Source organism: Limanda limanda, chromosome 9, assembly GCF_963576545.1.
Source record: "Limanda limanda chromosome 9, fLimLim1.1, whole genome shotgun sequence".
In the NCBI taxonomy this organism is placed as follows: domain Eukaryota; kingdom Metazoa; phylum Chordata; class Actinopteri; order Pleuronectiformes; family Pleuronectidae; genus Limanda; species Limanda limanda.
This window is the reverse complement of record NC_083644.1, coordinates 6,912,501-6,934,849: the sequence shown is the minus strand read 5'-3', so window position 1 is coordinate 6,934,849 and position 22,349 is coordinate 6,912,501. Positions and strand designations below refer to the sequence as shown.

The 22,349-nt window shown below is 42.5% G+C and overlaps 1 protein-coding gene across 2 annotated transcripts; it reads left to right on the top strand.

Annotated features, from left to right (window-relative positions):
* Positions 1-3,670: 3,670 nt before the first annotated feature.
* tie1 (tyrosine kinase with immunoglobulin-like and EGF-like domains 1) lies at positions 3,671-22,226 on the top strand. Of its 2 annotated transcripts, none has more exons than XM_061078249.1 (24): positions 3,671-3,894; positions 4,782-5,078; positions 5,173-5,283; positions 5,371-5,526; positions 6,799-6,930; positions 8,170-8,310; positions 8,444-8,572; positions 9,095-9,240; positions 10,915-11,059; positions 11,141-11,302; positions 12,158-12,298; positions 13,339-13,641; positions 14,483-14,773; positions 15,731-15,924; positions 16,009-16,155; positions 16,255-16,318; positions 16,438-16,548; positions 17,648-17,838; positions 18,064-18,177; positions 18,565-18,635; positions 19,559-19,599; positions 19,976-20,072; positions 20,159-20,258; positions 20,570-22,226. In XM_061078249.1, the coding sequence occupies exons 1-24, from the start codon at positions 3,849-3,851 to the stop codon at positions 20,639-20,641; spliced, it is 3,402 nt and encodes a 1,133-aa protein (XP_060934232.1). In that variant the 5' UTR covers positions 3,671-3,848; the 3' UTR covers positions 20,642-22,226. The 2 variants fall into 2 exon arrangements, with proteins under 2 accessions (XP_060934232.1, XP_060934231.1); XM_061078248.1 differs by having other exon boundaries at positions 18,532-18,635.
* Positions 22,227-22,349: the final 123 nt, after the last annotated feature.

The window sequence follows — 22,349 nt, the reverse complement described above, 5'->3', positions numbered from 1 at the left end:
CATGATTCTAGCCTCTCCAGGTTACCATGATGGAGGTTAAGGGGTTTGTAACTGCAGTTGGGGGGTGGGGTTGGGGGGGGGTCGGCGAGGTGTGAGTGACACCCTCCGCTCGGGCTCCCAGGGCCCAGCGGGCTCCATGCGTGTGGAGCCAGGCCAGCTCGCCACACAATGAGGGGAAATGGGAATTTAATACAAACTTTCTCACAAAGTCTCAGACACCCCCGGCCCCCTCCTCCCCCACCACAACCACAACAAAATGTCAGAAACCACTGGAACATGCCCGGGGAGCGTGCTGCTATACATTTACACGCTTCCCATTTTTGTTTTAGGCGGAATTACCCCACCGCAGTTTTTCAGCTGACCACAGGGATTTTTTTCCGGAATAAGTTTGAGAGCCAAAGCAAAGTGTTACAGCAGAGAGAGAATGAAATATTGCAGAACAGGAATCTAATAAGATCATGAAGATGAATGGGAAATCTGACCAATAACTGTTTACACAGATAGATGTTGGCATTACACAGTCCACTGGAATCACGAAGGCCAAAGGTGGTAATGAAATAGGGTTTTTATTAAATATTATTAATTTTTCCACAATCAAAAGAGGACAGTAGTTCAGAAGTAATGACAAATTAATCCAATGTAAAGAGGTAAATGTTTCTTTCTTTCTTTCTTTCTTTCTTTCTTTCTTTCTTTCTTTCTTTCTTTCTTTCTTTCTTTCTTTCTTTCTTTCTTTCTTTCTTTCTTTCTTTCTTTCTTTCTTAAATCTTCCTACAATTTCCCATGTCTGTTATCTTAATCTATTTATCAGTTCATATATGCTTTCATTTTACTAACCTATTTATTTAAAATTTGTAATTTCATTTAGTTTTGTGCAAACTCTTCTGTGTGTACCATGTTTTCTAGTCATTACTTTAATTTGTTTGTATTCTTGTTTAACTTTCCATAGCTTTTATCCGAGGGAAACCGTTTAAATTACATTTTTGAGCTGAATAGAATATAATTCTATCCTACTGTGCACTTGTCTTTTATATGATCTGAATGTGAATAAAGTGAGTTTTCTTTCTTTCTTTCTTTCTCTCTCGTTCAGCCCATCGTTGCACTGTAATCTGGGGAAGTGATTTCGGTCGACTTGGCCTCCAGACGCACTATACAACCTATCTTCTTCTGATAATGTCATAAAGCCAGTAGCCGTTCCTCTAACAGCAAAGACACTTAATCATAATTACTGTACCACAACAAAGAGTTTTGGATACAATGGTTAATGTCTGAGGAGCACAAAGTGTCCTCCGCCCTGCGTGCTCACCCCACCAGAATAACTTCCTTTACAAAGACACACACACACACAAACACACACACAGTGTTTTATGTACATGCATAGCCTACAACATACATGCATTTTACTTCTCTCATCACATATATGCACACATGTTCCTGCACACACACTTAATCGTAGGAAACCTCTCATTCCTGGTATCTGGCTGCTGACAGTCTTCATGCAGCCAGGAGCTGAAGCAACAGTGTTGATCCAGCCTTTGCACTTTTTCCCTTTTGGCTTCCTATAGAGACTCCACCAAGCTGTCAGCCGCACACAACACTGAGCACATCTGCCTTTGCTCTCCACCTCGTTCGTTTCCCTGAAGGGAAAAATACAAGCTGCAAAACTCCACCGAACCTGAAGTCACCACCAGGAAATAACGCACCAGGAATAAAACTATATGCAAAATGTCCTGTATTTCACTATTTGCAGCTTTAGCCGTGCTGCCAGCAGTCTGCTCATGTGACAGTTCCTGGTCATTGTTCCTGCAGAGGAAACCAGGGTCTTTCAGAAGACACTCGCCTGGCTCCTGAGCTGCAGAGGCCACACTAACAGGTCAGAGGGAACATGCTGATCTGAGGCGACTGTGGGCGCCAGGACCCTTTGTGTGCCAAGAGTCAAAATGGAAACTCTTTGATTTGTAGACCAAACATTTCCAACCAGGCTGAAACCCTTTTCTATTTTGATTTATTTATGTTCCCTTTTGTTACCTAATTCCATGATTTGGTTAGTGCCAGTCTTAGGATTTTCTATTTGTAATTCATTCACGGTTTTACCAGTGAGGAGATGACACTGTTTACTTATTCAGATTGGACCAAAGTGTATCAATTATCGATAACGACATATGATTCTATTCTTTGAGGGGTTTTCTTTCTTTAAATCCAAACAACAAACGATTACTCCCTTCAGTCTAAAGAAAACCACATGAGCTCCTGAGTGAAAAAAACAGGAAATCTCAAACAATAAGAAGTCGAGTCAACTTCAAGTTGATTGTCCGACGCTGCGAGGAAACGTAAAGAAAACATGAAATCAGTGCGACGGTCTTTTGAGAGAAAATGAGAAAAAGGCACGTGCAGTGTTTTCAAACTGGACGTTTCAAAGTGAGACAGTGCAGCTCTTTTTTTTTAATGTGTGGGGGGGGGCAGAAATTGCAGAATAGACACAACAAGCATATTGTTCATCATTTCCTGAGGCTGACTGATTGTAACAGCGAGGGAAGGGGGGGTGCACAGGCCGACCATAAAAGCTGCAGGGATGGAGAGAGTCATTGAAGTGAGAGAACAAAGCTGTTGCATTTGGCAAAACATGACACCAGCTGCTGTTGCTTCTCGGTTTTCTGTAGTATCTGGACGTAGAAAATGAGGAGCAGCAGTGAAATGCAGCGTCAGCGTCACAAGTGATGCAGAGTGTAAATCCTGGCTCTGCTTTCAGGGCGGAGTCGTACACACACATCCCCATGCAGCAGGGAAAGTGTGATAAAATGCATTTTTAAACTCTCCAAATTTAGTAAATAGGTTTTGTATGAATCCTGGTGGCATATCAAGAAATCTGCTAAATGTTTCTTACAGCAAAGAACTAAAATTATTCTGGCTTCAGCTTCAGGGACACTAAACATATAGTCAATAGAAATTATAAATTACAGTGAACTCACATATGCTATTAAGCAAGAAAATTGTAGAGACAATCAGAGTGGTTGGATTTATTTAGAGCAGTAGGTATTCAAATGCAGCCTCCAAAGAATGCAGCCAACTTAAATGTTCACCTTTCAGAATTGTGCATTGATGATAGAGCCTATTAATTAAACCCTCTGGGTAAATTGTGGCCCCTTCATTGATTAAACTATACAAAGTTAAAGTATATATCTTATTTTGAAAGGTCTGAATGTCCTGACTTATTACAAGAAGATAATAAATATTGTCAATACTTTCTTGGTGTACAAATAAACTGAAGCAGAAGAAAACTCGTGTTTTTTATAGATTATACATCCAATTGTATATGTGGAGACAATGTGATGAGTTGGTTTTGTGACAGAGTGTAAACTCATAAATACTTTAATCGTATCTGGGGGGGGGGGCGGTCTGGAGCGCCAGCAGTCCTCCGCTGTCTGGTGACGCTCTTCCTTCCTTTCCCACACACACACAGAAAGCTTGAGTTTTACCACAAGTCCCATTCTGTGCCTGCGGTGCGACGGACTGTGAGTCCACCTCCGGATCAACTGAGAGAGAGAGAGAGAGAGAGAGAGAGAGAGAGAGAGAGAGAGAGAGAGAGAGAGAGAGAGAGACGTTCCCACCTGAGAGAGAGAGAGAGAGACGTCCACACCTGAGAGAGAGAGAGAGGGAGAGAGAGAGAGAGAGAGAGAGGGAGAGAGAGACGTTCCCACCTGAGCTGGATCTGTGGATGAAGTTATGCGTAAGAAGACGCACCGCTCGTCGTGACGCAGCGTCACCGCTTTGGATGAAGAGATCTCGCTAAGAAACTTAAACCCGAACTGGAAGTGGATTTACTGAGCAACTCTTTGAGGCTTGTGGATATCATGAGGATTTTGTACGTGATTGTTTTGGGCTTCATAAATGTGTCAAGTAAGTTGGGACTTTTAAAAGCTTGGGTTGATTTTAAACAAACCACAAACTTGTTTTAGTGAATAGATGTGATTAATAATATATATATATATAAATATATCACGAAAGAACCGTTTCTCAATACTGTCTTATTGTTGTATTCCTTTTTCAATAATTTATGTTTTGTTAAAGGTGTTTGTTAAGACCCTAAGATTGTTGAGAAATCTCTGAGCCCCTCAGGGGAAAGAGAAGCTCATCCATGTTTCCTGCCATTGTTCCTTGGATCCGGGGTTAAATACCAGGGAGAGGGAATGTTGGATAAACTCTTTCACTCAAAAAACTGAATCCCAGGAAGCTTTTACTTTTGTTTTTTATCTTAAGTTATGAAAAATGGGGAAAGAAAGATAATATCAGAAGATGCAGCAAATGAAATAGTCACTTCTCGATGGATACGTTATAAGATCATGGATTGTTAACCTGTGGTAGAAACAGATCCATGTAGAGGATTTTACTTTCTGTTGTTTGGTTCTTGTACTTGTTGAGTTATATTTGAAAAACCGTGGCAGGAGGATAACACATCATACAGATACTGGAGAAATGTGACCTTGATTTCAAACCATTTTAACATTATAAAGTATTTTTCCAATTTATAAGGAACAGACAAAACAGTCTTATGCAAAACACTGTTATGAAACCTCCCTTAATTAAAGTTACAGGTTTTTGATTTAAACACATTTACAAAGGTATCTTTTTAACTTTATTGCTGTAAGTATAATTTGATCAAATTTAAAAATCAAGAGCTAAGAAGTTAGAGCTCGTCTCCTGAAACATGGAGACTAGTTTATGTATATGAACCCCTATTAAATCCAGGTTTTAAGAGAACAAGAGGCTAATAACCTGATTTACAGACGCCGTGATCGACTTGACCATGATCTCCACCGCGGAGGTCACCAACGTCAACCACTTCTCCATCTCCTGCATCAACGGAGGGAACGGCCCTGCCCAGGTCGAGATGAGCATCAAGAGAGACAACGAGATTCTCAAGTTCCCCAAGACGCCAAAGTTCAACGTGCACAAGCCGAGGAACACGGAGGTCACGGCCAGAGAGTTCCGTGAGCTGGACCACATCGGGATCTTCTACTGTGAATCCACTCAGGACGAACCGCTGCGTGAGAAGGTCACGATGATCAACAACTACGTGGGAGGTGCGTTCAGACGTCACACCACCATTTGTTTATTTATGTTCTATTTTCCCCTTTTTCATTATATCCACCTGAAACACCTTTTCTTTCTTTACAGCTAATTTCATTCCCACCCACCTCACGCTGACGGCCAACAAGGGAGCCACAGTGAACCTCAGCATGGAGCTGCTCAGCTCCCAGAAGAGAGACGTCACGTGGAAGTACAACGGTAAGACACAGTTACACGACTCCAGGAAGGAAGAGAGTGTGAACAAATACATGTCAACACATTGGAAACTATGCTCTTCGTGTGCAGGAAACTACTATTACATGACTCACTGGAACGACATGATCAACCGCACCGCCGTCCTGACGGTGGAGAACGCCGCGTTCGCCAATCAAGGAATCTACAGCGCCAGCTACGTGGGGGACAGTCCGCTGGCCGGGGCCTGGATGAGGCTCATCGTCAGAGGTCTGTCTGAGGCCTGTTAGAAACATAAACACACACTCACACACACACACACACACACACAGGGCCAGTCCCCAGATTGTATCTAGGCTGTTTTTTGTGACAGTTTTTCAAGTGCAGATTACATTCACTAATTTCTCGCAAGTATACAAGTTTGAAAAATCATTTGAACAAAATACAAAGCAATAATCCATCCAGCCATTCCGCTAATCCTTGGAGGGTCGCTGGTGGAGCTGGAGCCAGTCATTCAACCATTCATGCTCAAATTCACACCTACGGCCAATTGAGAGTCTCCAATCAACCTGATCCACAGGCTGTGTGTGTTGGACTGTGGGAGGAAAAGGGAAAACCCACCCAGACACAGGGAGAGCGATGGGAACTCCACACAGAAAGAACCCGACATACAGCAACCTCCATTTGAACCTTCTTGCCGTTAGGCGACAGTTAAAGCAAAAATCATCCAAGCGTTTTATTTTGAGCAGAGGCGTGTTAAAGAGAAAGAGGGATGGCAACACAGCAGTTAGTCATTAGTCTCTCAACGTGAATAAAGAAACAAATCAGTGCAAACTAATTCCAAGACTTGATTCTGTCACCAGCGAAGAAATAGTCCCACACATGTCAGCCTGGAGTATATTGATTTTATTTTAACAGAGCCAGGCTATTCCCCCTGACTCTCTATGTTTAACTAAGCTAATCAGCTGCTGTTGCTTATTAAGAAGACTTGAAACATGCGATACTAATTTCCTTGAATCATAACTCTCCTTAACATCCTCAGTATTTCATGATGAACACACAAATATAAACATACTTTGCCAAATTGTGAAATGCTCATTTCAATTCAGCAAAAACATTATGATGAGCTGGTGCTTTTAATTTGAAATGAGCTTTAACATGGTAATTAATGCTGTGAACTCTGGCTACAGTTCATTTAGTTTATCTCATGTTATTTCCCACCAGTTCACCAGATGCAGAGGTTTTCTTCTGTGCATTTCAATCTGCTTGCTTCATCCTCCTTTGTTTAATTGGATCCTATAACATAAACACACCACATGTGCTATGGGAAAGCATCCAAAATATAGGAGGATATGAAATTGAAAGGTATGCATTGGAGTAATCCCCCTGAATGTCTGCACGCCGTCAAGAAATGATCTGAAGCTTGATTTCAAGAACACTGGCTGTTTCAGATAAACTGTGCAAATGTCCATCCAAGATAAAAAAGTGCAGATAAATTACAGCATGTTTGAGTCTAAGGAGAGAAATTGTGTTTCCCTGCAGACTGCCCTGCTAAGAAGTGGGGTCCTAGCTGTGATAAGGCCTGTCCGGAGTGTATCAACGGGGGAGAGTGTCACGATATGGACGGAGACTGTATCTGTCCTCCAGGATTCATGGGGACGCGCTGCGAGACAGGTTTGTGCCTCACTCGATGCGATATCCTCACGTGTGAAGTTGTACGAGTTTGTGTGAGAGAAAGACGGCAAAAGAGGGAAAGAGAGAGAAGATTTGTGTGTCCAACATCTGTCATTATTCTCAAGATGTCAGGAGAAACAAAAAGTTACATGTTCAAGAAGACAACAAAAACCAAACAAAGATCTGCAGCCTCAGCAGCAGCTCTGGGACCTGATGATGTTTGGATTAATCCATTAACCACAAATGTCAACTTATTGTGGCATTAGAGGAAAAAAGCAGGATTTCTTTTCTAGGCAACAGAAATACCTGCACAAGACTTCAAGAACAATATTTCAGTTTGGACCAAACTGTGAGTGACACTCCAATCCACCTCGAGTTTGCAATAAAAAGATTTGACATATCTTCTGTGATTTTCCCTGAACTGGAATAAGCAGCCATGTGTAAAACTGCTGTTTCAGACGCCGGGGCATTAGCGTCACTGCTTGAAGCCGCGCTGCTGCCCAGGTGCAAATAAGATTCAGCATCGTGGACGATTCATTGTGACACGTCTTAGGTTTGATAAGCCAAGTGCTCCTCATTCAAATTCATGTAGCGCTCCTGCTCAGATTCCTCCTGCTGAGCACAGGGTTCGCCTGCTCTTCACGATAAGCAGTTTAATGTGCTGATGAGAGACATTTTGAATGAGGAGACATCTCAGGACTGTGATATCGCAAAATAATGGCAAAGTGTCGGTGCACACTAAAATAACTGGGTAAACTGGCTGAACATAGCACCTATGTAGCACTGGGTTACCCCTAACCAGTATAAGTTTTACCTTCTGCAAAGAATTGGCAAAGATGCACATATTTTATTTGCTATAACCAAGTTTAAAAAGATCTACCCTCTGCCCAGATCCGCACCAAAATTGATAACAGAATTGATAACTGAAACAGATGAGGGGCATTGTGATGTCACTATCGGACACTTGTCGAAACTTTTCAGAAGCGCGAGGAGGCGAATCTTCTGTAGCTGCCTCTGTACAGCCATAAAAAAAAACATATAAATCATTAAAGGAGAGGGAAAAGCTGAAAAAACATCATACGTCTCCTTTAATAAACAAATATATGAGTCTTTTGTAAATTATGTGATCTCTCAGCTTTGGCCAGATTCTACCGATCATGGTCTGCGGCATGATACAGCAAAACACGAGGAATTTATAAAAACACATTTGTGAATTTATCTTTCTCTGATGGTTTGCAGCCTGCAGGGAAGGAATGTTCGGTCGGAACTGCCAGGAGTCGTGTGGCTCGGAGCTGAACTGCAAGGGGCTTCGCTTCTGCCTACCAGACCCGTACGGCTGCTCCTGTGCCAGCGGCTGGTTTGGCATCCGCTGTGAGAAGCGTAAGCATCAGATGAATTAGTCCCTGTTTTTCCCTTTTATAAAAGTTATATGCGTATCGATGCAATAACACAAGTCCAACCTTTTTTATGTGGGATCATATGAAGTGCAGCTTTCTGCTTTCTCTTTCTGCAGCCTGTCACAATGACATGTACGGACCAGACTGCAGGCTGAGCTGTAATTGCCAGAATGGAGGAGTTTGCAACCGGCTCAGTGGATGTCAGTGTCCCAGAGGCTGGAGAGGACCGAACTGTGAGAGGTCTGGTAGGTGTTGTCCCAGAAATATCAATCCTTCCTTTTCCCTGCTCCCTATGTGGTATAGGGAATATCCAACAGATTCATTTTCTTCATCACTACACAGCACGTTGCCATTACCATTCTCCTCCTCCTCATCAAATAGCACCAACTTCTTCATCAACATTTCACCAGACGGGCTGGTATCTACAGTATCTGCTAAAAACCCCAGTGAAGCCCTCATAAATCCAGTTTGTCTGGTTGAATGTTCTTGTGTCTGCACCTGAAAAAGACAAGTCATGTTCAAGCTAAACTGGAATCTCGTGTTTTATAAATTGGGCTACGACTGGGAATGAAGTGTTAAGAAGCAAATGGACGACGACAGATTTATTAGTCTGTGAAAAACCACACACAGTGCTGCACATCAGTGAATCTGTTTCCATGCTCTCACTCCTCTGTTATAATCCTCTGTGCGGCCACATCATTTTTCTCAGTCGCTCTCCGGCTCGTCTTTTCTCATCGTCTGTTCCATGCATCTCTCTCCTTGCTCAGACCGGGCTCCTCAGATCTTGGGCCTGGAAACTAACTTGGAGTGGAATCTCAACTCCAGCCCCAAGATCCATTGTTCAGCCACAGGAAACCCGCTGCCCAGCCACAACGGCATCGAGCTGCGGAAGCTGGACAGCTCTGTGCTGAAGGTAGGAGGACCAGCACTCACTCACTAAACCCCGGCCAAGATCCTGTAACTTACACGGGATCTGAATCAAAAAATAAGCAAGATGTTGATCTTAACAATATTCAAAAACCTCAAACACTAGAATGACGCTTTAAAATGCCATTTAAAAAATATTTTTCATTATGGGAAGGGTTATTCTTTTTGATGACGGTTAAATGAAACGATTGCTTCTAGTTTAATGTCTTTGCATTAACTACAAAGCTGGAGCAGGAAGAGGGAGATGGTTAGCTTAGCTTAGCATAAAAACTCAACACATTTCTTTAAACTTTATCTCAAACAGAAACATAAAGATAACTAATTGTGGTTTTATAGACAGTTAAAGGTATTCTGATAAACTTGGACCCTTCCTATATAAATGTTTGTGTTTAAACGTTCTGGTACATACTAAAGCCTCAGATTGACATGAAGCTGTATCATGTAACTTTGTGGCCAGCCAGGTGTTTCCAGTTGCTATGCTAAGATAAGCTAATTATCTCAAGATTCAAGCACCCTGTCTAAACACAGACAGGAGAGAGGTTGATCTTCTCCTCTCAGGAAGTGTAAAAACAAACAAATTACACCATTAATTACCCAGTTATTCCATAACATGAATAACTTGTGTATCTCTACCAACATTGGACAGCTCTGTGCTCAAGGTAGGAGGACCAGCACTTACTCACTAAACCCCGGCCAAGATACTATAACTTACACGGGATCTGAATTGAAAAATAAGCAAGAAGGTGATCTAGACAATATTCAAAAACTTCAAACACTAGAACGAAGCTGTAAAATGCCATTTAAAAAATATGTTTCATTTTGGGAAGTGTTATTTTCTTGGTGAAGGTTCAATGGAACGATTGTTACTAGTCTAAGGTCTTTGTATTAACTATAAAGCTGGCGCAGGAAGATAGAGATCATTAGCTTAGCTTAGCATTAAGACATTTCTTTGATCTTTAATCTTAAACAGAAACATAAAGATAACTAATTGGGGTTTTAAAGACAGTTAAAGGGGAATTCTGATATTTTTTTAACTTGGACCCTACGTATATAAATGTTTGTGTTTAAACGTTCTGGTACATACTAAAGCCTCAGATTGACATGAAGCTGAATCATGTAACTTTGTGGCCAGCCAGGTGTTTACAGTTGCTATGCTAAGATAAGCTAATTAAATCAAGATTCAAGCACCATGTCTAAACACAGACAGGAGAGAGGTTGATCTTCTCCTCTCAGGAAGTGTAAAAACTAGCAAATTACACCATTAATTACCCAGTTATTGCAAAATGAATAACTTGTGTATCTCTACCAACATTGTCATGTAATGAGTCATAAACCAAAGACTAAAGCTAAGTTCTACTGTGCCTTTAAGTCTGATGTGATGATCACAAGGCTGTGTTTATCTGTGAGGAAGTCAGCCACACAATGGTTTGACCAGATAAGCCTCTGTCACAGCACAGGGCAGCTTGTTGCCTTCAAGTGACACATCAACGTTTACAGAAACTATCTGATAAAGAACATTTACCACAGGAACAAAAACATTTATCCGCGTATGGACGTTCTTCACATAAATCATAAAGTTAAATTGGTGCAGGAAATAGAAATGGTTTGTTTTTATCGTGGGTTGCTTTGCTATATTGTGTTTTGTGTGTTTGCCTCCCAGGCTTCTCACACCATAATGGACGCAAACAAGAGTATAGCCCATTTTGAGATCCCACGCCTGAGCGCTCAACAAGGAGGAATGTGGGAGTGCAGGGTGTCCACCAATGGAGGCCAGGACTCCCACAAGTTCAACGTCACCATCAAAGGTCTGTCTGAGAAGATTGAATAGAACATACTTCATTCCTGAGGGACTATCAAATTGTAAATCTTTCCCTGTGTCCACTCAGAGCCCCCTGTGCCCATCGCTGCCCCCAAACTGCTGGAGAAGAGCAGCAAGCAGCTGCTGGTGATGCCAGTGGACGCTCACATCAGAGGAGACGGCCCCATCATCTCCACCAGGCTCCTGTACAAGCCCATGGAGAACGGAGATTCTTGGTCCTCCATTATCGGTGAGCACGGGCAAAGATATGACCAATTTGTCAGATTCATTTTTTTGGGACTTTCATTTCAGTGCTCAGCAGCAGAAAAACCAAACGTTGCAGTAACCAGTCTTCATCATAATTTCGACACATCATAAGATCAGCCAAGGGTACAGTGTGTTAACATAAACACTGCAAGAAATCATTGCTCGGGTTCCTAGTGAAACTAATCGTAAATGGAAAAGCTGGCAGAGACAGAACAAAACCAATCAATCACACGGATAAGAAATGTTTCTTCTGCAAGGCACTACAGCGTCTATATACACAAAGAGATCCCACAGAACTCAAGTGGCCTTGTTTCCATTTAGCTCTCGGTCCATATGCAATTTAACCTAAAGTTTATTCTTTCCTATGGCAACCGCCGTGTCTGTAATTTGCTTCAATGTACGTTGAGAGAATTATAGTTTTGTGTTGGATTTCGTACAGCACCTTGTTACGCAGGAAGTTAGAATAAAATGGAATAAGCGAAGAGGAGATTCATTCAACTATGATACAACAAAATAACATTTTTGAAATTCTAATTGATAAATTAACTACACACTACACAGTTTGACTATAAACCATGTCAAAACACTTAATTGAATGAAATAGCCTCTCAGCTAATTCGTTTTTATTCCAAACTCCTGTAGCACTAAGTAAGTATGGTCTGTCTGAAAACCGCCACAAACATTATTTTCAATATGGATGCAAAAAAGGACCAGAGAATGAGGGGAGGAGTCTCGCAACACATCAGAGATCAGTTAGGTTGCCAAAGTTTTAAATAAAATGTTATTCAAAGGGATCACAGTCTGTAACATGTTGTGTAATCAGCTCGTTGTTGTTCAGTTTACAGTGAAAAGGAACCAATCACACTGATGAACCTGGAGCCGTCGACTCGTTACCGTGTCTGTGTCCAGCTGAGTCGTCCTGGAGAGGGAGGGGAGGGGGAGCCGGGGCCGGAGGCCATCATGGAGACCGACTGTCCCGGTAAGACCCACAAACAACTGGTCCGACCAATTCATACAAAACACACAAATATTGTACATAAACATTTGTCTGGACGTGTATCCAGGACACAAATATCTAAGGTCTTTACCACAGAGCTTAACAACCGTAGTTATGTCTGATTATGTCTGGTTTTGATCATTTTCTGCTGAGTCGTATGTTTCCCAGGCCTCAAGGAGCCAAAATCTGTCCTGATCACGCAAATCTGGGGCAAATATAGAAAACTGCTGGTGGGAAATTGTATGTGGCCACTTAAAATAAAATGAAAACCCTGTGGGATCGAGTCTTCGAATCATAAACAACCTTTTTTAAAATGCCAGAGGCCACATATTTGATTCCTCAATGTTTGTGGTGCAGAGGGAGAGAGAATGTCAGAGGGTGCGAACTGAGAAATGTCTATTTTGGAGAGTGATGGATTGGCTCTTTGGTAATACGTGCTCAGGACCATGTCTAATATGGAAAAAATTATATTGGTTGAAAGGGAACATTGTTCTATTTCACAAGCACAAACTACTAAGACCTGGAGAACGAGAGTTAAAAAAGACCAGAAAGCAGATTAAGACCATAAAGAAAAGAAAATTCAAAAAGCCAAATGATACAAAATCAATAATCAAAAAAAGATTTTATTCATGCTGTTTATTTATCCATTTAATGCCCTGTATCATACTGAAGCCTGCACATAGTGACAAGAAGACACATGGGCAGGTCATGGTTAGATCACAGTACCCGCAGTATACCCACGTTCACATGGGGTACTTTATTATATTATTATTATTATTATTAATAGTTTATAACTGTGAGCTCACTTGCTGATTCTTGCTCCTTATCGGTGAAATAATTTAAGATTTTTTTTTTTTAAATAATAATTTTGTTTCATTTATGTTTCAATCTTTAAATGTTACGTTAAGAGAATAATCATATTTATAATTTTAAATACGTAATTGTCATTTGCGACAAGTGACTTACTGAGGAGCAGTGAACCCGGAGCTGTGCGGCTCATTGTGTGTTCTCTGTCACCGCAGAGCCCACAGTTCAACCTGAGATTGACATCAGTTCGGTGGAAGGCCGCAATGTCACTGTGCACTGGCGGCTGCCGGGCAGCGGTGGCGTTAGTGCCGGCGCCGCCTCGGGCTTTTTAGTGCAGCTCTTCGGGCCGCCGCCCTACAGTGAGAAGCTGCTGGACGGGACCACCCTGCTCAATGTGCTCTCCACCAAGTTCCACGGCCTGGAGTACCAGCAGGACTACACCGTGGTGGTGCGCCTCATCAACTGTGGCAGCCGGGGGCCACCGTCCAAACCCTATCGCTTCCGCATCAGCAGCCAGGGTAACTAAAGCCTCTGCTGGTGGTTAGGAACCAGCTGCAGTGGATTTGGGAGTAGGGCGTAAAAAAAAATCCAAAACCTATGTATCAGCCAAATTATTGATACAAAAAAAAGGTTCTCAGTGATTCCTGAGAAGCTTTTATCAAAAACATATGACAGAGAAAGGAAATCGAAGAAAGATATTTTACGGTTTGACCTTCAACTTTATTGTAAATAATTTAAAGTAAAAAGAAAACACAACCGAATACATAAATCCATGGTTTTTGTGTAACTCTGCTAACTAAGAGACAGACAGACAAAATAAAACCACAACCTCTGTAGTGGAAGTAATTTCCATGTGAAATATAAACATTACTGCAAATTTCTTTATGAATTGTTTTTAAAATAAAAGCTTTCATAACGTGAACCAATTTGTCTCATATAGACCAATTTTCATGAAGAAATGAGTCGTGCTCTAATACAATGGTTTGTGGCAAAAGTACTAAATAGTTTGTGTTAGGCTAAAAGTGATATTTAAGTCGTCAATAATTAACAAGTGTAGAAAATGAGCTTCTTCACTTTACAAACTGAGGATAAGTCTCTGGTTGGTTCTTAGTGACTCACTCTCTGCCCACAAACTTTGTGTGAATTGGGGAAAAGTTCAGCAGCTGCTAGTCGGGTGTTAGTTTGCAGTCAATGGGGATCAGCCAGCTGGAAACAGATCCATCAAACAGAATGGTAACGAATAGTTTTAAACCCTAGTCTTTGATTCTAAAGCTTCTCCAGAGCCTAAAAGCCTTCGATTGGAGTTCTCCATTTATTTTACACAATTACGGCCTCACAATGATCTTCTCTCTGTCTCAGGTCCGTCGTCCCCACGCAACGTCCAGGCGCTGCCTCTGTCCGTGTCGGCCGTTCAGGTGAAGTGGAACCCCCCCGAGGATCCCAACGGGGGCATCATCAAATACATCATCGAGTACCAGCCCCTCGGCCAGGGGAGCCCTCACCCGTGGGTGGACACGGACGACGGGAACAAGACCACCAAGGACGTGACGGCGCTGAACGGCAGCACGGTTTACCAGTTCAGAGTGAGAGCTTTCTCCAAAGTGCCCGGAGAGTGGAGCAAGTTCGTTCAGGCGGCGACACAAGGGGACGGTGAGGAGAAGTTTACAGGCTCTACCCATTAATTATTTCACAGGACAGATTACTGACATGTTGATAGTGCTGTGTTCACATTGAACTAACAAAAGGCTCAACATTAGTAAGTCGGCACGATGCAGTGGTTCTTGGTTTGAACCCGGAGTCTTCCTTTGTGCTTTTTGCATGTCCCCCATGTCTCTGTTTGGGTTTTGTCCTGGTTCTACAGCTTCCTCCCACAATCCAAAAACATGCAGATTGCTCATAGGTCTTTAATAGAATAAAATAAAAAGCTCATATACTCAAACAATCGGGTATATTTCGCGTTCCAAGCCACGCACCAAAGGTTCCGCTACTTTAGATAAGTACAACCTCCCTGACAATGGGGTAAAAACATTTCCCTCTCAAACGTTGCTGTGGAATTGCAAAAAGTTCCTGCAAAGGTTCTTAGATCAAGGGGTTGATATGCTACATGTCCAGGTTGAAATGTCAGCTAGGATTTGCTCCAGCTCCCCTGTGAACTTTAAGAAAGATGAGATGTACAGATGACGGATGGACATTAGTAGCTCCATAGACTCTCATGAAAAATGAATTCAGAAATACTCCACATAGGCCATTCAAATTCATGTGAGGTAACCGTGTTGGAAGCCTTCACTCTGGCTCAGCAGCAGAACTGTGAGATGCAAAATTGTTGGATTACTGGAATTGAACTTCTTTTCAAAAGGAATAATTAAACTTCCCAGCATACTTCATGTTTTCCTGGATGTAAATTTAATTTCCTTAAATAACTCCTAGTTGAAAATCTCTACTCTTCTGTACTTGAAGCCAACAGTGGGCTCGTTCCCTCCCTGGCGCTGAACGGGACCACCCACACAGAAACAGACATTTACTCCTGATAATAATAAATCCCATTGAACTGCCGATTTATCTCCACTGCTGAAAATCATCTCCTTCCCCTCTGATTCCAAAAAAAAGGCCTTCAGGGTTTAATCCCGACCACCCAGGGTGTGGCAGGGAGGCCCGGGGGGGACAACTACCAGCTGATGGTGGCGGTGGTGGGCTCGGTCACCGTCACCTGTGTGACCATCCTGCTGGCGCTGCTCGCTCTGTTCTGCATCCGCAAGACGCTGCTCAACCGCCGCCGCACCTTCACCTACCAGTCAGGATCGGTGAGGAAACACCGGTTTTTACGCCAAGGATTGATTTCTCATTGAGTTGTTTCCTTTTGATTTTAAAACTGTTCACGCCTCCAGGGTGAGGAAACAATTCTGCAGTTCAACTCAGGAACTCTGACCCTGACGCGGAGGCCCAAGCCCACCCCGGAGCCCCTCACCTACCCCATCCTGGAATGGGAGGACATCAAGTTCGAGGACGTCATCGGCGAGGGCAACTTCGGACAGGTGGCTAAACTCTCAATGTGCTTTCTGACAAGTTGAAATGTTGTGCAGGTGTCATTGTTAACGCAAAACACTCAAGCTAACAACAGCCTTTTAAACCAGGTGATCAAAGCCATGATCAAGAAGGACGGAAGCAAGATGAGCGCTGCCATCAAGATGCTGAAAGGTAAATGTGGGACTAGTTCATGCTACATATACAGATGTGTTTACTGTCACACACACAAACACACTGGGATTGTCAGACTGCAGCAGCTGTGTGATGCCGTGTCACTGATGTTCATGCAGAATTTGCCTCGGAGAACGACCACAGAGACTTCGCGGGGGAGCTGGAGGTCCTGTGTAAACTAGGGCAGCATCCCAACATCATCAACCTGATCGGAGCCTGTGAGAACAGAGGTGAGTGAGCGACACCTAGTGGATCTCGTGTGCTTTGACATACTTTGGTTTTGTTCTATTCTATATGTTTATATTGTTCTTTCTTATTTATTAATGTAGTTATTTACTTTCTCAGAATTGCTTCCCCTTTAATAACCTAATTTTATGTCTGAGTTGACCCACTCCTATACATTATCTTGTATATATATTATCTTTATTTTATCTTTATGTTATCATTATTATTCTATCTCTAACTTTTTTTCATTTATTTTCTCATTTTGTATTTATTTCATTTTTTTTAATCTTTTTCTCATCTCTTGTAGCATTTCATTATTTAATCTTTCCATAAACAGATTCTACACATGACTTTACAGAATCTGTGGGTGATGAACAAGAAGTTGGAGCCATAAGCTTCCTGGTTTTTGTTTCTAGTTCGATAACATATTCAGCAGCGTACGTCTTTTTCCTTCCTGCAAAAATAGCCTAAAGGGAGAAAACACACAAATTCATAACTCCAAATATAAAAAAATGATGGAAAGGTCGGTTACTGTCTCAGTTGTGGCCGAGCCGATATTTTGGAAAATGGTTTCTGCAGGAAACACAGCATGTCCTGATCAACACAACCTCCTGTAACTCTAAAGGAACATAATTGTTATTAGGTTCTGACCAGTCCGTCCATTTGCACGCTTTTCTTTCCTTCCACATACGCTCCTCACTGTTGGGCCTCTTCCTAGTTTGAGTGAAGACTGCAGGTCACAACTGCCTGGTGACCTGTGGGAATTCTGGGTAATAAAGCTTCAGCCATCTGGTTGAGCTCTGTGAGGATTTCATGAACAGTCCAGTCGATCTGTGTGAAGACAAAGCTGTCGGAGGCCGAGCTTCCTACGAGGAGATGCTGTCTGTCTTCACAGGCCAATACAGGCAGGATAAACCCAGGCCTGGAGGACGAAGACGTTCTCATTGTCCCGCAGATGAGATGATAACATGTTAATTAGCAGGAGCCACGTTCTGTAACGAGACTTTACAGGGATTTCATCACATCAAACACTGGATAACAAAGGGTTGAGACTCTACAGGAAGGTTCAGAGTGAAACACTGACCGTCCCTCTGTCTCCTCCAGGTTACCTCTACATCGCCATCGAATACGCTCCCTACGGGAACCTGCTCGACTTTCTGCGGAAGAGTCGAGTGCTGGAGACCGACCCGGCGTTCGCCAAAGAGCACGGCACGGCCTCCACGCTCACCTCCCAGCAGCTGCTGCAGTTCGCCGTGGACGTGGCCACGGGGATGCATTACCTCAGTGACAAACAGGTACAAGAAGAAATGTGTGGGTACGGACATTTTGTCTGGTCCACACTTTGTTAGAGGCCTTTCTGAGGGGCTTGGGTTTATGGGTAGGGTCTAGATTGGTGGGTGGGAGAACCACAACAGTTATAGGCTTCACTCTTATCATGATGTGTCTGTGTTAAAGATTCATACATCAAGTCTGCTGTTATTACTTCTAATAACCTCTCTCCTCCATCCTCTCTGCATCAGTTCATCCACAGGGATCTGGCTGCCAGGAACGTTCTCGTTGGGGACAACCTGGTGGCGAAGATCGCCGACTTCGGTCTGTCCCGCGGTGAAGAGGTCTACGTCAAGAAGACGATGGTGAGAGATTTCTGGAAATGTGTTTTGGTTTCAGCCAGCAGAGGGCACACGTTTTTGGGGAGACAGAGATTGTTGTATAATTTCTTACATGAGGAAGACACTCGCTTTAGGTTCTTCTGACATAACAGAGGCTAATGAGCTGCAGAGATAAATTATATCAGATAAAAAAAGTGATTGATGAGATATAGAGATTAAATGTCAAAGCATCTGCAAACGTATAAGTGGAAAATTGTCTTTAGCTCAGCGACAACACAAAGACAGACAGTGAGACAAAATATTAAAGCATCTGTATTTTTTCTATTTGTATATTATTTTGATCGTTTATTTCCGATGCTGTGTGTCATTGTACAACAGGAGGAAATGATGGAGGTGGTGTTTGTCTTTCAGGGGAGGCTGCCTGTGCGCTGGATGGCCATCGAGTCCCTGAACTACAGCGTCTACACGACCAAGAGCGACGTGTGAGTTTCAGACTCAAAACACACAAGTCACTACTGCACTAGTTACAGGAAGTTGAGTTTTCAGGATCCCGATAATCAGATTATAACTTAATACTCTACGATTCTTCCCTTTTATTTCCTCTTTAGCTTTAAATTAACTTTAGAAATGTGAATAATGTCACCAGCCCGTGAAGTTTTGATTGTGTGCTCCACACGGCCGGCCACAGAAAACAACAAATCATCCCTCTGTCAGTGGCAGAGTGATAATCGTGTGCTGTGTAACTGATAAGCACAACCAGGAAGCCTCGGGTTGAACTTAGCAGACGGACTGAGACGTTGGTTCTGTCAACTGGAGCCTATTTATACACAGCAGGGGACAGCTAACGGATGGAGTGTGCCGGCTGCCTGTGGAGCCGGAGAGATTTATAAAGATGTTATAAGAGAAGAGTGTGATAGGAGATAGAAACAAAGGGAAAGACAGAAAGCACAAACTGCACTTCTCTGCTCTGCCTGAAGGTATCTCTGACATGTTTAAGTGATTAATGAAGAAGAGCAGAATGAAGGAAAGACAAAGGGAAGATATTCTTGTGGAGACTCTCAAGGTTCCTCAGGTTCAATACTATAATGATAAGAAAGATCTGCATTGCAAACAATAGAGTAAAGTATTGAAAGCATTTGTGTGAATACTAATTTCCTTTTCTAAGCTTTCAAATGAGGATATTTGACATGCAAAGGCAGAATATCCAACTCCATTTATTGCCTAGAAATATTAAAGATTAGTTTTAACTTTTTAATATAATCAGAACAGTCCCCGTTCCAGGTGACTTTGAGACATGTCTGTCAATTTTTATTATCAACTAATGAAATTCTTATATTTGACAAATGTTTCTCTCTGTGTTCTTACTAATTGACTGACATTATTGTCTCGTGTTTTTCTCTCCCAGGTGGTCTTTCGGGGTCCTCCTCTGGGAAATCGTAAGCTTAGGTAAGTTTATTGTCTAAATCTTTCTCAAGGCAGAAACTCGCTCTCGTTTACATGTGAAAAAAGTGCTATAAAAGTTAAAAACTCAGCATGTCACATCCAAAAACACACATTTAAAACCAAACAGACTCATTTAAAATATATTATTATGTACTGCTGAGCACAGAGCTCCTTTTCTTAAAACGATTTATTGAGGAAATGGTGGAACATGGGTCTGGTTTCGTGTTATTAACTTGTTAAGTTGTATGTCCTTATCAGAACTTTATTTTAAAGGTGGAAACATTTCCCCAAAAAGGTTAATCACAATAATTTTAAGACACAATCATGATTGACAATCTTAATTGCAATATGTCTTCCCTTTTGTCTCTGTGTGTGTCAGGTGGCACACCTTACTGTGGGATGACCTGTGCCGAGCTTTATGAAAAGCTGCCACAAGGATACAGGATGGAGAAACCCAAGAACTGTGACGACGAGATGTAAGTGTTCACTCGGCTGCTGATGAGCTGCTTCTGTTCGTCTTTTCTCCTTCTCACCTCATTCACCCGTGTTTGTCTCCGTGCAGCTACGAGCTGATGAGGCAGTGCTGGAGGGATCGGCCTTACGAGAGACCCCCCTTCTCCCAGATCTCCGTGCAGCTCAACAGGATGCAGGAGGCCAGGAAGGTAAAGCTGCTTTCACACTGTGTCGGCCGACTTGGGAGAAGGAGAAAAACGTCCTGTTGTTGCGTTTCAGGACGACTTTACTCCAAGATGGTCGCCCCATTGCTACAAGCACGGTTTTATTGTTTAGAATTATTGTTTCCTTCAACGTTCATTTCCCCTTAAATTACATCTAGGAGGCTAAAGGGAAGGTTCATTTCTAATTTAATGTCAAAATGTTATGATGTTTAATAGGACAAAGACATAAAGAGACGTCCTCACGTTTTCACTCATTTAAAGAACCCAGAATGAAAAGCTTCCCCTCCATCTTCCAGGCTTACGTGAACATGGCTCTGTTCGAGAACTTCACCTACGCCGGGATCGACGCCACAGCCGAGGAGGCCTGACCACCAGCCCCCCCGGGCCCTAGCACGCCACGCAGCTCCAAGAGGAAGTCCCGAGGATGGTCGCCGCGCTACTGCCACCTCCCCGCTGCTCATCGCCGAGACAGGAGGACCAGGCGCTCTTTCAAAACCACCCAGTTATAGATGGAGGACTGTGAAAGGACACTGTGAGGAACGGGGAGAAGTCAAGAGGCATGAGGAGGAGGAGTGGAGTACCGCTGGGATTTGGATGGAGAGATTGCGAACCTTTTGGGAAATATTGACACTGCCATTGCAAACCACTGTCAGAGAGAAGACCCAGCATTGTTTCATCTTGCTGTAACAAAGGTGACGATGCTGGAACCTTTTCTCTGAGTTTGGAAAAAGTGGCAAAATCAAGGAGCTGCGTGACTTGTTGAAAACACCACCAGGGCCTGTGGGGTGGCGACGCTTTATTTTTTCTCCAGTGCTTTAAATCAGGGGAGGGGGAACTTTTATTTTCTATCAAGGGCCATTTAAAGTTCTCGAACATCCTTTGAGGACTGTACTAAATTTCTAAAACACTTATATCATCCTAACCTCTAATGTGACGGCTGGAACTGCCTCTCTTTGGGAAGGCGTCTGATGTCAGATGGTAGTGATGATGACCATGTCGATTTGTTTCGTTTATTGTTTCATCGAAGGTCGTAGAGATAAACTGGAGATTTCACGCAGTTTACTTCAGTGTTTCTGATGTTGGACAATGTTCCGAGACCAATTGACTGAGGTTTCAGATTCACTCACCATCATAACATTGTCTCTGTCAGAATACAGTCGTTTGGAGCTGCTTGTTGGCTTCCCAGATCTGCCAAAGACCATTAACTCTATCCCAATGCATTCGTCTTTTCTAACTCAACCAGTTTAGCTGCAGGTTTAGAGCTGTTATGACTTCTGATATTCATATTTTTCAACCCTGAGGACAAGACACACTCACTTTTTCTTTACCTCAAACAAGAAAATAACCATTTGTCCATTTTTCTTGGAGAACGTTCCGCATCTAGAAGTGACAACCCTGTTAAGTTTCCTTTTGTTTTCTCCATTTAAAGCTAAAATAATTATTTGCTGTCATGGGAATTTCTTTTAGTTTTTCCTAGTTGCTTCTTTTTTGTTTCTATTCATGAATTGCCTCCACAAATCGGAACAAACTATTCTGCATAAGGCCGGACGTCCCCCCCCCTTTTCTGAATGGAGAAAGAACTTTTTTTCATGATAAACACTTAAGTTCTCAGACTGGACGAAGGACAAAAGACATTTAATGTAGCACTTAAATCCAGCCTCATGTTTGCCTATCACTGCCAAGTGAATGTAACTACTACTGTTTGTATTATACGTATATGAAAAGTTACAGACCGATATAAAAGCAACCATAGGGTGATTGTGTTGCTTCACCAAAAGAGCCGTTGTTTGGTAAGTACTACTAATGAAGGTCTAGGACCGTTATAGTTTAACTTTAACACTATGCAACCTAACTGCTGCATGTATCCAGCACATATGAATGTACAGTATGTTCTCATTAAGTGGTTCTTTGAATAAAGCTCTTGTGTGGTGACTGGACTCATCACCACAAGTAGTTCGGTTTCATTTCAATTCAACTTTGTTTGTATAGTGAAGCAAAATAACACCAGGCCTCATCTGATAGTTGGATGTTATTGTTTGGCCGGTGACAGGGACTCTGGCAGTGACTCTGATGGTT

Coding starts and splice junctions, on each gene's coding strand:
- tie1 (XM_061078248.1), top strand. CDS start 3,849: ATGAGGATTTTGTACGTGATTGTTTTGGGCTTCATAAATGTGTCAA. Junction 5,284..5,370: donor CGTCACGTGGAAGTACAACG/GTAAGACACAGT, acceptor CTTCGTGTGCAG/GAAACTACTATTACATGACT. Junction 5,527..6,798: donor GATGAGGCTCATCGTCAGAG/GTCTGTCTGAGG, acceptor GTTTCCCTGCAG/ACTGCCCTGCTAAGAAGTGG.